Here is a 13,687-nt window from a genome sequence, read left to right on the forward strand (position 1 = left end):
GGGATGGGGGCGTGATTGGCACCAGCTGAAGCCAATTGAGTCCCATCAGACGGCTTCTTAATGTTTGTGTTTGTTTCCCCCGGGAGTTCAGTAGCGTGTGACGGTGTAAGTACCGGATTTTCCGACCCGCGAGGTTTTTCCGGCCCTACCAGATCCGGTCATAGGTTCAGCCCTTTCCGGCCATAGGTAGCGCAGGTAGTAACAATTGTGTTGAACGTGTCAAAGCGTCGAATGCTTCGTTTCCCCTCATCACTAACATCACTAACATCACTAACGGCAGCTTGCATCCTTCGCGTTGCTCTACTGTCATCTTCTGGATGTATCCCGTTCCTACATTGTCCATCTCATCCTGTAGTGTGACGTCACTACATCCGATTGGTGCATCGCTTTAAGCCTTCCGACCAGGAACACACGGAACCACACTGGCGCCCAGCACAGCTGGATTCCTAAGCAGCTAAATATTCAACACAGGTCTGTTTCTGTGCACAACGTGTAGGATGGATCTATGTACAGTTGATTTGATTAGCTTTGTTAGTGCGGTTTAACACCACTAGCGTCTGTTAGTCTGCGAAGCTGCGAGCTGTTTATTTATCTCTGTGAAGGTAAACGGACCAGGGGGATATCCCACCAACGTCGATAAAGGACAAATCCAGGCTTATTCTGATAAATCTCGCGAGAGTTCTCAGAATAAGGCTGGGTTTTTGGGTAACTCTCGCGAGATCTAACAACATAAACCTGGATTGGTCTTTTAGCGACGTTGATGGAATACCCCCCCAGCTAGCTAGTTAGCCTGGGTTAGCTGTCATTCACATGTTCCTGGTCAGTCTTTGACTTCCAACTGCTAAGCCAACTGGGAGATCCAAGTATTCATTAGTACAAATTATTACTGTACAGCCAAGTTTACTTGAATATATTTCCCCATAACACCATACAGCTGTGAATATATTGATGTGTTTTGCATGATGTTTTTGTGTTTGTTTTTTTAAACATTTATTTTGTATGAAACATGTATTCATATGTTGTGAACATTTTCCAGGTGGTGAAGAAGCTGTCTGGCGAGGGCAAAGCCACGGCCGAGTGGTTCACCAGCATAGGAAATGAGCACTCTCAGCTGGTCACCTTTGTCCTTACCTGCGAAGAGTCCGCTGTCATGCTCAAGCCTATGTGTCAGGGGGTGATGGACCGCTTCGAGGAGGCCAATCAGCCCGTGCCGACGATCCTGTACGTGGATCGTGGGTGTTGCCGTGAGCATGGCCCGACAGCTCTGGAGAACTTGTTCCGGTCCTGGGTGGATAGAGGCATGGTGGTGCGTCTGGACATCTATCACTGGAACCATCGATTTGATGCAGCTCTTCGCGCAGAGAGCCACAGCAAATATCATGCGTTCAAGTCCGCCCTGGCAGGTGCAGTGCTGGCCTACAACCGGGCAGATCTGGACCTGCTGATCAAGGCAGCGAGGGCAAAGAACCCTGCGGCTCTGGCGTCTCTCTCGGACCAGCAGGTGATCCACATCTACATCTCCAAAGAGCAGCTCAAGCACCATGTGCGGAGAGTTACCCTGGGAGCTCAGGAGACCTTCAACCTCGTCCACGCTGCCATCCAAGAGCTGAAAGGTCCTGCTGGGCTCGACGAGAGTGGAGTCAGCTTGTTCAAGTCACCGGGTAAAAAAATGCATGAATACTATTTCAATTTTGGAAGTTATATATCATGTGCTGTTACTACACATTTACCGTCCATCTCATAAATGTTGTATTTATGTTTTATTCACAGAAGCCATAGATCTGATGTGGGCAACACAGCAGCGGCATCTGGAATGTCTCCAGGACCCCCCAGGCATGGTCATGTACAGGGTGTCTCACACTACCACCATCAATGGTGTAGATGTACCCTACTACAAAGGCGTACGAGGCAGCACCAGCCTGGAGGGATTCCATACATTTCTACCGTACATGATTCCAGGTACAGTTTAGTAAATATATTTACCTTTACAACAACCTACAGTATATTACTATATACTCAAGCTGATTCTGAAGACATTTTTTTATTTTTTTTATTTAACCTTTATTTAACCAGATGGGTCAGTTGAGAACCAATTCTGATTTACAACGACGATATGGCCAATTGGCACAACAGAGGCAAGTCTGTACACAGAACACAACACAGTATATATGATACAAAACACGATATATACAATATAAAACATGAGTGCAATACACAAGTATCAAAAATATCTATACATTACAGCAGGGGGAAGTTATCTTAAAAGCAAGTGCAGTGATCCGAGACAACATCTAAAAGTGAGACATCTTGTGGTCATGTTATTGGCGTACATATACATTAATGTATATAAACTTTGCTATCAATATAAAGTAGACCTATGCTTTTGTAATACTTGTGGGTGTAAAATAATCACGAAGGAAACTACTGGGTTCATTCTCATAACTTTAGTGAAATCCAGGGCAGAGAACCATAACCACCATCTCTCTCTCTCTCTCCTACTCTGCCCTCGCCCTCCGTGCGCTCTCCCTCAAAACTCCCCCAGGCCTTACTAACCAATCCCAGACTAGAGTGGAACAGACATCAACAATCAAACATATTAAATTGATGAATTACATTGTCCAACATTAAATCAAGCTAATGTGTGATGGGTAATGGCTGAAAGTTAAGCTATGTTTTCATCTAGTTTTAGTTTTGTTATATTTCACTAAACACTAAATAGTGTATTTTGTATAATGAGTAGTCCTAAGTCACGGAAGTGGTTTCACATGTTAACTCTCCCTAGCAAGTTGACAAGCTTTATTTCTGTTGTTGAACTGTGGTTGGACTTCTTGGGGCCTCTATCATCTGTTGTTAGTAAGGGCCCTAAGACAAACCGTGACTTTACTAGAGAGTTACGACCACTCTAAAGATGAGCTTTGACCTAATGTGTCTCAGTGTCCAGTTTCTGTGTGTTACCTAACGGACTCGAACCATACTGCTTAATATTCATATAGGATGCTTATGTAATTGAGCGTGTACAAATCCTATAGGCTGAATAACAGTTCTTTGTCTCTGAAGACTATATAAATGTATGTGAACCAATACTTTGAAGACTGTACCCTTGATACTTCTTCCCGACCGGTCGTATTCATTAGACTAAGAAAGAGATCTCTGAGTCTGTCGTTTGTCATCTGTATCTTCAAGACCATCACTTTTGATAAAATCCCTACATGTGTATGACAACATAAAACTAACACTAAAATATACATGCTATAGAGAATATAGAAAGTACTACGCATTCTATAATACTTCCAATATTTCCAGCTTTTACACTGGCAAGGCAAGGCAAGGCAAGTTTATTTGTATAGCACATTTCATACAACAGGGGCAATTCAAAGTGCTTTACATGCATTATTTAAAAATACAGCAAGAGGAGCATAAGAAAATAACAATTACAATGAATAAAAGCAAATATAAGAAGTAAATAGATAAAACATTTAAAAAGACAATAGTTAATGGAAAAAAGACATTGATAGAAGTGTTTGTGTTTAATCATATCCCTCCATATCCCTCTACATCCCTCTACATCCCTCTACATCCCTCCACATCCTTCTACAACTCTCTACATCCCTCTACATCCCTCCACATCCCTCCACAACGCTCTACATCCCTCTACATCCCTCCACATCCCTCCACATCCCTCTACATCCCTCCACATCCCTCTACAACCCTCTACAACCCTCTACATCCCTCTACATCCCTCCACATCCCTCCACAACCCTCCACATCCCTCTACATCCCTCTACATCCCTCTACACCCCTCTACACCCCTCTACATCCCTCCACATCCCTCTACATCCCTCCACATCCCTCCACATCCCTCTACATCCCTCCACATCCCTCTACATCCCTCCACATCCCTCTACATCCCTCTACATCCCTCCACATCCCTTCACATCCCTCTACATCCCTCCACATCCCTCTACATCCCTCTACATCCCTCTACACCACTCCATATCCCTCCATATCCCTCCACACCACTCCATATCCCTCCATATCCCTCCACATCCCTCCACAAGAGGAGCATAAGAAAATAAAAATTACAATGAATAAAAGCAAATATAAGAAGTAAATAGATAAAACATTTAAAAAGACAATAGTTAATGGAAAAAAGACATTGATAGAAGTGTTTGTGTTTAATCATAACTGGTGCAAAACATGAAGGTTTTTAGCTTAGATTTAAATATTTTAAGGGTTTGGGCCTGTTTGATTTCTTCGGGGAGTTTGTTCCAGGAGCATGCAGCAGCGTGACTGAAAGCTGCTGCACCGTGTTTTGTTTTTACTCTTGGAATTATTAGCTGATTAGTCTCAGCTGACCTTCTTTTTTAGTATTGGCTTAATAACTGCAGTTTTCAGGGCTTCAGGGAAGATTCCTGATGAAAGGGAGGTGTTAATTATTTGTATTAGTTCGCCTGCCATGCAGCTAAATATGTTTTTAAAAAAGCTTGTTGGCAGGACATCAAGGGCACAGGTGGATGGTTTAAGACGTGACATGATTTTATCTAGGGTCTTGTAATCAATGGTGTTAAATTGTGACATGGTTGTTATGTCCGCCCTATTTGGGGTTGTTAATGGGGACATGTTTTTTATGCCTGACACAGAAGACCTAATGCCTTGTCTAATGGTTTCTATTTTATTGTTAAAAAAGGATGCAAGCTCATTGCATTTACTAGTTGAGTGAAATTCCTGAGCAATGGGTGTTGGGGGATTTGTTAGTCTGTCAACAGTTCTGAAAAGGATGCAGGCATTATTGATGTTATTGTTTATGATCTTAGAGAAAAATGATTGCCTGGCACTTCTTATTTCTAAGTTATAGTTCTGAAGATTCTCTTTATAGATATCATAGTGGACTTGAAGGTTTGTTTTTCTCCATCTGCGCTCTGCTTTACGACATTCTCTTTTTTGGGTCTTTACGGATGGGGCAGTTCTCCAGGGAGCTTTTTGCTTACCAGAGATGCATTTGGATCTAATGGGTGCAATATCATCAATGGTTTTTGTGATTTTTAAGTTGAAATCGTGTAGAAGGTCATTTACTGAGGTTGGAATAGAAGTTTTGGGGGGGGGGGGGGGGGCTAGGGAAAAGGCCTGTGTGAACAGTGCACTGGTCTTTTCATTGATATATCGTTTGGAAATAGTTTTAGACATAGTTTGAATAACAGGAAAGATAGATACGTCAAAGAATATGCAACAGTGGTCAGACAGGGCAATGTCAGTTACAACAACATTTGAAATATCTAGGCCTTTGGTGATGATAAGGTCCAGAGTGTGACCTCGATTATGAGTAGGGAGGTTCACTTGTTGTTGAAGTTCCAAAACATCTTACAGTGTTTCCTCCAGGAATTTTTCCATTGGTGGCGGATAGGTCCGTCCGCGCGCGCGATTTTTTTCCCGCGAAACGCGCGCGCGAGCTCAAAACAACGACCGAATTTCAAACTAGAGGGAGGATGGCAAAAAAAAAAAAGCTACAAAAATCTTCCCAGATCCTCATTTGCACGACCAGCTGTCGCTGTAGGACACGTTCGATTGCAAAATTCATTTATCCTTTATGTTCCCAGTTGAGGGCGTGTAGCTGTCGTTAGTTGGCCTGCTTTTATTTAGTTATGCGTACGTTTGAGTTAGTCATCTCTAGGATTGTTGTTTGATATTAGCCTATACTTTCTCTTATCTGCATTTTGAGCAACTGTACAAGACCCAACAACACAACTCTGATACAGGACTAATGTTACCTAGCTGCTATAGCTAACCCTGCTACAAGACCCAACAACACAACTCTGATACAGGACTAATGTTACCTAGCTGCTATAGCTAACCCTGCTACAAGACCCAACAACACACCTCTGATACAGGACTAATGTTACCTAGCTGCTATAGCTAACCCTGCTACAAGACCCAACAACACAACTCTGATACAGGACTAATGTTACCTAGCTGCTATAGCTAACCCTGCTACAAGACCCAACAACACAACTCTGATACAGGACTAATGTTACCTAGCTGCTATAGCTAACCCTGCTACAAGACCCAACAACACAACTCTGATACAGGACTAATGTTACCTAGCTGCTATAGCTAACCCTGCTACAAGACCCAACAACACACCTCTGATACAGGACTAATGTTACCTAGCTGCTATAGCTAACCCTGCTACAAGACCCAACAACACAACTCTGATACAGGACTAATGTTACCTAGCTGCTATAGCTAACCCTGCTACAAGACCCAACAACACACCTCTGATACAGGATTAATGTTACCTAGCTGCTATAGACCCATTTGTACTAAACAACTACAACGTTGTATTGGACACATTTTTTTCGAACTAATCCACAGACAGCAGTCTTATTAACGGGCCCCTGTGGTGCCAGGTGTGGAGGCGACCCAGCACAGTGGGGATATACACTATCAAGCCAAGCTCTACTGTCAATATTTGCGTGTGTGTGTTTTACTTTGAACGCAATTTAAATTGCAATGTCCCAAGTATTACCTACATCTCCTCTGTGGAAAACTCTAATCCCGACGCAGCAGTTATTGTGCTCGGCGATTTTAATCACACCAACAGAACTTCCCAATTACAAACAACAGGTGTCATGCCCCAGCAGAGGAGCTAACATACTAGACCACTGCTACGTTACTATCAACGAGGCTTACCGTTCGTTCCCGAGGGCACCGCTGGGAAGGTCCGACCATGCCATGCTGCTCCTCGTCCCGAAATATATAGAGAAACTTAAATCCTGCAATACGACACCCAGCCATGCAGTTTCGTATCGCTCATAGCCACTGCTAGCTTCAGCAATGTTTGAAGTGTCTGGGACATCTTTTTTCTTGAAAAATCCATCCATCTGTCGCTGTTATTTAACGTGATATCTTATTTGTGCACCTAGCTAGCTAGATCAGCTTTTTGTATCTTTTAGATGGTACTACCGGTGACTTTTAGCCCGTTATTTGCGAGGAGAAAACACAGGCGGCCGAGCATTTCGGAAGCTGAGCGGGGATGGTTGAGTCTGCACGGTTCTCATGCCGGTTCACATTTAGACCAATCAGGAGTAGCCCTAATGTCATTAATCTGATTTTGGATCAGCGGTTAGAGAGAGATGGGCGTGGATTTAGGTGCACTTTTAGTCAACATCCATTATAGCGCTGATCTAGGATCAGATATATTTAATCAGCTAAAAAATAAAAAAGGGTATTTTTTTTATTTTTTTTGTGTGGACTGAATCAATTCGTGGTGGAGGAAATTCATTCGTGGCGGCCCGCCACCAATAAATGCATATAGAGGAAACACTGATCTAACAGAACAGAGAGTTCTTTGGCTTTGTTGTCCTCTGAGTTATCTACATGAATATTGAAATCACCAGCAATGATCAGACCATTAAATTCAGTAGTAATGATGGAGAGAAGCTCTGTAAGTTCATTAAAGAAGCTAGTAGAGTATTGGGGTGGTCTGTATAAAATTATAAAAAGAATTCGAGTGGAACATTTAAAAACAACTGAAAGATATTCAAATGATAAAAATTCCCCGAAGGATTTCTGTTTGCAGTTAAAACTGTCTCGGAAGAAAGAGGCCATTCCACCACCTTTTTTGTGGGATCTAACGACATCTAAGGTTCTAAAATTGGGGGGTGCTGACAATAATTGGTGTCTTGTTATCTTTATCTAACCAGGTCTCAGTGATAAATAAGAAATCTAGTTCATAGGAGCTAATCAAGTCGTTGATTAAGAGAGACTTATTAGCTAAGGATCTGGCATTGAAAAGTGCTAGCTTGAGTGGTTTTGTGTTTGGTCTCTGTGTGGGCTGTGTGTGGCAGGGTACAGAAATTAAATTTGAGGGGTGTATAAAGCATTCAGACTTGCAATTAACTGTTCTGTTACTGATATGAACAGGGATAGCAAGAGTTGAGAGTCCCAGCTTTATATCAGGAATGTCAATGGTATCAACTCTATGGAAGCAGGGACTGTTAGAGCATCAACTGATTCTGGGTGTCATCCGGGGGATGGGGATGGGTGTTGTAGATAGCATCCTGTGGCGGGGTAGGGCGATGGGTATTGTTGATGAGGCTGGCATTGTTGATGAGGCTGGCGTCACAGGGAGTGTGGGGCCAGGTGTTGTAGAATGGAGAGTTGCCTGAGATGGAGCAGCTTTCGGGGTGAGCTCTACTCCTGTCTTCACAATTTTCTCTAACTTAGCTGAGAAAGGCAGGAACGGCGTGAGTTGGAGGAAGGAGAGCTCAGTGGACTCAGTGGATGAGTGTCTCTGGGAGTTGGGGGTAGAGTGGTTTGGGGGGTCGGGGGCAGAGTGGTTTGGGGGGTCGGGGGCAGGGCTGGACCGTCGCCTTAGTGGGGGTTCAGCCAGCTGTGATGAGTTTGGAGGGCCCTTTACTGTAGGCTGTGATGAGTCGCAGGACTGTGGGGAGAGTTTATCCACTGTGAGCAGTTCAGCTGCCTGTGCTGAGTCTGAAGAATCCTGCGCTGTAGGCCTTTCAGTTGGTTCAAGAGCGAGGGAAGGGGGAGCAGAGTTTATGAGGTTGAAGAGTATGTTGTTCATCAAATGGTATTCTCCCGATCTGTTTAAGTGGAGGCCATCTCTTTTGAATAGGTCTCTCTGCCTCCAGAATATGTTCCAGTGGTCAATGAATTTCAGCCTTTTAAGTTGGCACGCACCAGAGAGCCACGTGTTAAGGCTTAGGAGCCGGCTGAATTCCAGGTTACCTCTGTCAACAGTGGGTAGCGGTCCACAGATGAATGTCTCAATCTTAAGCTTGTCAAGTCTATTGAAAAGTTCCATGAAATCACGTCTCAAGTCTACTGAGCCCATTTTACGTGAATCGGTTTGTCCCACATGTAATACAAGACGCTTTGTGTCTGGGTTTTTAGACAGTGTTTCTTCCAAATCTTTTGTTATTTCTGAGACCGTTAGGTTAGGAAGACAGTGGATATGTAATTTTTTACCTCTTACGTTTCTGATCGCCGAGTCTCCAATCAACAAAGTATCTTTTGGAGGTGAAGTCTGTTTCATCCGCTGCATGTCACACAGAGAAGTAGAAGAAGGAGGGGGTGACCTTGAGCTCGTGTCTGCGGGCCGGGGAGTCACCGGGGGGGGCCGGGGCGTCACGTGATTCCCAGGCCTGGGAAATCTTGGCGTGACTCTGATGTTCTTATCTCGGGCCTTGGGAGTCATGCCAGCTCGCTGCTCCACGGGCCGGTGTCTCAGACTCCTATCTCGGCTCTGTTTAGTCATGCAAGCCCATGGCTCGGGCCTACCTGTTGCTAATGATGCTAACGGTGCTAACGAGGACTTCAGTTGGCTGCTTTTCAGTAGTTTCGGGGGATAATTCATCTGTCCAGTGAATTTTGCAGCTGTCACCTGCCTCGTTAGCTTTGGGAAGTGTGAATTTTGATTTAAATCCTCTTCAAAGGCTTGCGTGGGTGGAGAACCATTAGCGTAGCGATTCTCGAGTGCGGAGAGTCGCCCCTGGAGAGTATATTCCAATAAGTCTACTCTCTTTGAAAGATCCACACAACTTTGACAGATAGCAGGCATGGTAGGAATAACAGCTATATTAAAAAAATGTTAAAACTATAAAAAAGAAGCAAGAAAAAAGCAGGAAAGCAGTGGTATGAGAGGAGCGAGGGAGAAACACGTCTAATCTACTCAGAAGCAGGAAGCATATATCAATATATTTCATTGTCATTTTCAGGTCCCCACTGTGCAGCACGTCCCTATCAGGTTTACCTGATCAGCGGAATTGCACGGTGGAACTCGGACAGGAGGTCAGACTCAGTGTACGGTGGGAAGGGCCGCCATCACCGGTCGTACTCTGCGGATCGTCTGAACGCCCGCTGCCAGCAGCTGTTTGGGGAGACAGTGGAGGAAAACTTCTCTGCACCTGCTGCCAATGTGAAGTCCAAAGAGTTGCTCGGGCTGGAATACCTGTTCAGCCAGAGCACAGGGGAATCTGGACCCTTCACATTGGACGACCTTCATAAGGACGGTCCCGATGCAGAAGAGGAGGTGCTGCAGCCTGGTCAGTCTGACCCAGAGGACGAGGCGTACGAAAGTGATGCAGAGGCAGGTGACGTGGTGGCTGCCGTCCTACCTCACATCGTGCTCACCGCAGACGAGACGAGTGCTGTGCACCCTCCGGCCTTAGTAAGTATTTACATTACATGATATGTTTAGTTCTACATTACGTTCTATGGCATGCAATTTGCTTGCATCTGCAGGGATGGGATTTTTCTGCTTTTCTGACCTTATACTTACTTCAAGTTACCTGTTGGAAAAATGGATATAACCACAACTCCCTTCATACTGTATGTACATGTCATACTTGCCTGCCTGTAGAAAGGAGTCCATGCGAATCCTAGTAGCCTACCTACCTGTAGAGTCCTGTACAAAGAAAACGTTGATTTATTACATCACAATCTTAGCTTGCTCGATCAAAAAGCCAGGTGGGGGAGGGGGGGATATGGGACAAATATGTAGGCAAATATACTCAGCTGTCTTTGCATTTTCTATTTTTTTCCTGCATTTTTATCCTTTGCCAGTCACATGCCTGATCTGGTATTTTTGTGTTGGATTAATGTATTTTGACTTACTCATGGTATTATTGTATTTTACAACAGGAGGACACCTGCAGTCAGAACCCACTCCCAGGGTTCCAAAAGGTGGAATGGTTCTGCTCCCTGCTGGTGGACATCAGCCTCAGAACAGGCATGTTGAGCGTCACGTCGGATGAGCGGGACAGGATCATCGCTGCGTGGAACAGTCTGGATGAACATGACAAAACACCACAGAAGTTCAACCAGCTGTACAGAACCCACTGGGGCAACACATTGTACTGTCGCACAAAAAGGGATGACCTTGCTGAGGCTGCTGTGGTACAGAGGGTGAAGATGGCCAAGCGGCACGCCCCTGCTCAGCAAAACATCAGCGCAGAGCACAACAGGGTGATGTACACACTTGTGAAACTCTTGTGGTTGAGAGTACCTGGTGGCATTCCAACCAGCCCGGATAAGGAGAGGATCACCAAGACCTATGGGAGGATCCAGCAACTCCTGTTGGTGGACGATCCAGTTTTGTGCAAAACTGGCATCCCTCTGGCAAAAATAAACAGCAAAACCGTGCGTGACTTCGTCAATCGGCAGGAGAGGCTTGTTAACCTGCACTCCACCAAAACACCCTCCTGCATCTCCAAAACCGCATCCATCTCCTCCCAGGTCCTTCCTCCAGCACCACGTCAACCGTCCGTCCTCCCTGCATCTGACTACACCCAGCTGGAGTACATTCACACCCCCAGCATAGCAGGGACCAAGGTGGTGAAAAGTAGACAGGGCATTGTGGTGCCAATTCAGTCCACCCCTCCTCCTCCTCCTCCTCCTCCTCCTCCTTCTCCTCCCTCTTACTCATCCCACCCTCTGCCTCTGCCGCCACAGCTCCCCCGAAAGTCTCCGGCCACATCGACAGTCACCAGACCCTCATCATCCACCACAACGGCTCAGAGTGGGCCCATTTGCCCATCACCCTCCACATCTGTTGTCCAACCTTCAGCCAGCATTTCAGCCAGTGCACCAGCACTTTGGTCCACCAGCCAACCAGGTCCATCAAAGACCACCGTCAGTCCTCCTTCTGACTGGGCAAGGTCTACGCTGTACAAGCGTCAGATGAAGGAACACCCCTCACCAGTAGGAGCCAAACTGTCGCGGGTGCATAATTTCCCTGTCTGTGGACTCTGCGGTCAAAACACCCAGGGACACACTAGGAAGTATAAAAAGAAGAGTTTTTGCCCCGTGAAACAGATGTCCACATCCACATCACACGGTCTGAACAACAGAGTGTTTGAGAGCTACAAACACTTCACCTCTGTTGTTGACCAGCTGTACAGAACCCACTGGGGCAACACATTGTACTGTCGCACAAAAAGGGATGACCTTGCTGAGGCTGCTGTGGTACCGAGGGTGAAGATGGCCAAGCGGCACGCTCCTGCTCAGCAAAACATCAGCGCAGAGCACAACAGGGTGATGTACACACTTGTGAAACTCTTGTGGTTGAGAGTACCTGGTGGCATTCCAACCAGCCCGGATAAGGAGAGGATCACCAAGACCTATGGGAGGATCCAGCAACTCCTGTTGGTGGACGATCCAGTTTTGTGCAAAACTGGCATCCCTCTGGCAAAAATAAACAGCAAAACCGTGCGTGACTTCGTCAATCGGCAGGAGAGGCTTGTTAACCTGCACTCCACCAAAACACCCTCCTGCATCTCCAAAACCGCATCCATCTCCTCCCAGGTCCTTCCTCCAGCACCACGTCAACCGTCCGTCCTCCCTGCATCTGACTACACCCAGCTGGAGTACATTCACACCCCCAGCACAGCAGGGACCAAGGTGGTGAAAAGTAGACAGGGCATTGTGGTGCCAATTCAGTCCACCCCTCCTCCTCCTCCTCCTCCTCCTCCTCCTCCCTCTTACTCATCCCACCCTCTGCCTCTGCCGCCACAGCTCCCCCGAAAGTCTCCGGCCACATCGACAGTCACCAGACCCTCATCATCCACCACAACGGCTCAGAGTGGGCCCATTTGCCCATCACCCTCCACATCTGTTGTCCAACCTTCAGCCAGCATTTCAGCCAGTGCACCAGCACTTTGGTCCACCAGCCAACCAGGTCCATCAAAGACCACCGTCAGTCCTCCTTCTGACTGGGCAAGGTCTACGCTGTACAAGCGTCAGATGAAGGAACACCCCTCACCAGTAGGAGCCAAACTGTCGCGGGTGCATAATTTCCCTGTCTGTGGACTCTGCGGTCAAAACACCCAGGGACACACTAGGAAGTATAAAAAGAAGAGTTTTTGCCCCGTGAAACAGATGGCCACATCCACATCACACGGTCTGAACAACAGAGTGTTTGAGAGCTACAAACACTTCACCTCTGTTGTTGACCAGCTGTACAGAACCCACTGGGGCAACACATTGTACTGTCGCACCAAAAGGGATGACCTTGCTGAGGCTGCTGTGGTACAGAGGGTGAAGATGGCCAAGCGGGACGCTCCTGCTCAGCAAAACATCAGCGCAGAGCACAACAGGGTGATGTACACACTTGTGAAGCTCTTGTGGTTGAGAGTACCAACCAGCCCGGATAAGGAGAGGATCACCAAGACCTATGGGAGGATCCAGCAACTCCTGTTGGTGGACGATCCAGTTTTGTGCAAAACTGGCATCCCTCTGGCAAAAATAAACAGCAAAACCGTGCGCGACTTCGTCAATCGGCAGGAGAGGCTTGTTAACCTGCACTCCACCAAAACACCCTCCTGCATCTCCAAAACCGCATCCATCTCCTCCCAGGTCCTTCCTCCAGCACCACGTCAACCGTCTGTCCTCCCTGAATCTGACTACACCCAGCTGGAGTACATTCACACCCCCAGCACAGCAGGGACCAAGGTGGTGAAAAGTAGACAGGGCATTGTGGTGCCAATTCAGTCCACCCCTCCTCCTCCTCCTCCTCCTCCTCCTCCTCCCTCTTACTCATCCCACCCTCTGCCTCTGCCGCCACAGCTCCCCCGAAAGTCTCCGGCCACATCGACAGTCACCAGACCCTCATCATCCACCACAACGGCTCAGAGTGGGCCCATTTGCCCATCACCCTCCACATCTGTTGTCC

The 13,687-nt window shown here is 46.5% G+C and overlaps 1 protein-coding gene across 1 annotated transcript in view; it reads left to right on the forward strand.

The window, feature by feature from the left end:
- Positions 1 to 1,006: 1,006 nt before the first annotated feature.
- Positions 1,007 to 13,687, forward strand: part of LOC308174240 (uncharacterized protein) — a gene marked incomplete at both ends in the record, with an annotated part of 63,885 nt that continues 51,204 nt past the window's right edge. Inside the window, 2 exons of the mRNA XM_080549321.1 lie at positions 1,007 to 1,661; positions 1,771 to 1,959. Of these exons, the coding sequence (XP_080405447.1) occupies positions 1,007 to 1,661; positions 1,771 to 1,959 (844 nt within the window). The remainder of the gene's footprint in view (positions 1,662 to 1,770; positions 1,960 to 13,687) is intronic.

This window comes from Nansenia antarctica (assembly GCF_963989245.1).
Source record: "Nansenia antarctica genome assembly, chromosome: 19".
Taxonomy (NCBI): Eukaryota; Metazoa; Chordata; class Actinopteri; order Argentiniformes; family Microstomatidae; genus Nansenia; species Nansenia antarctica.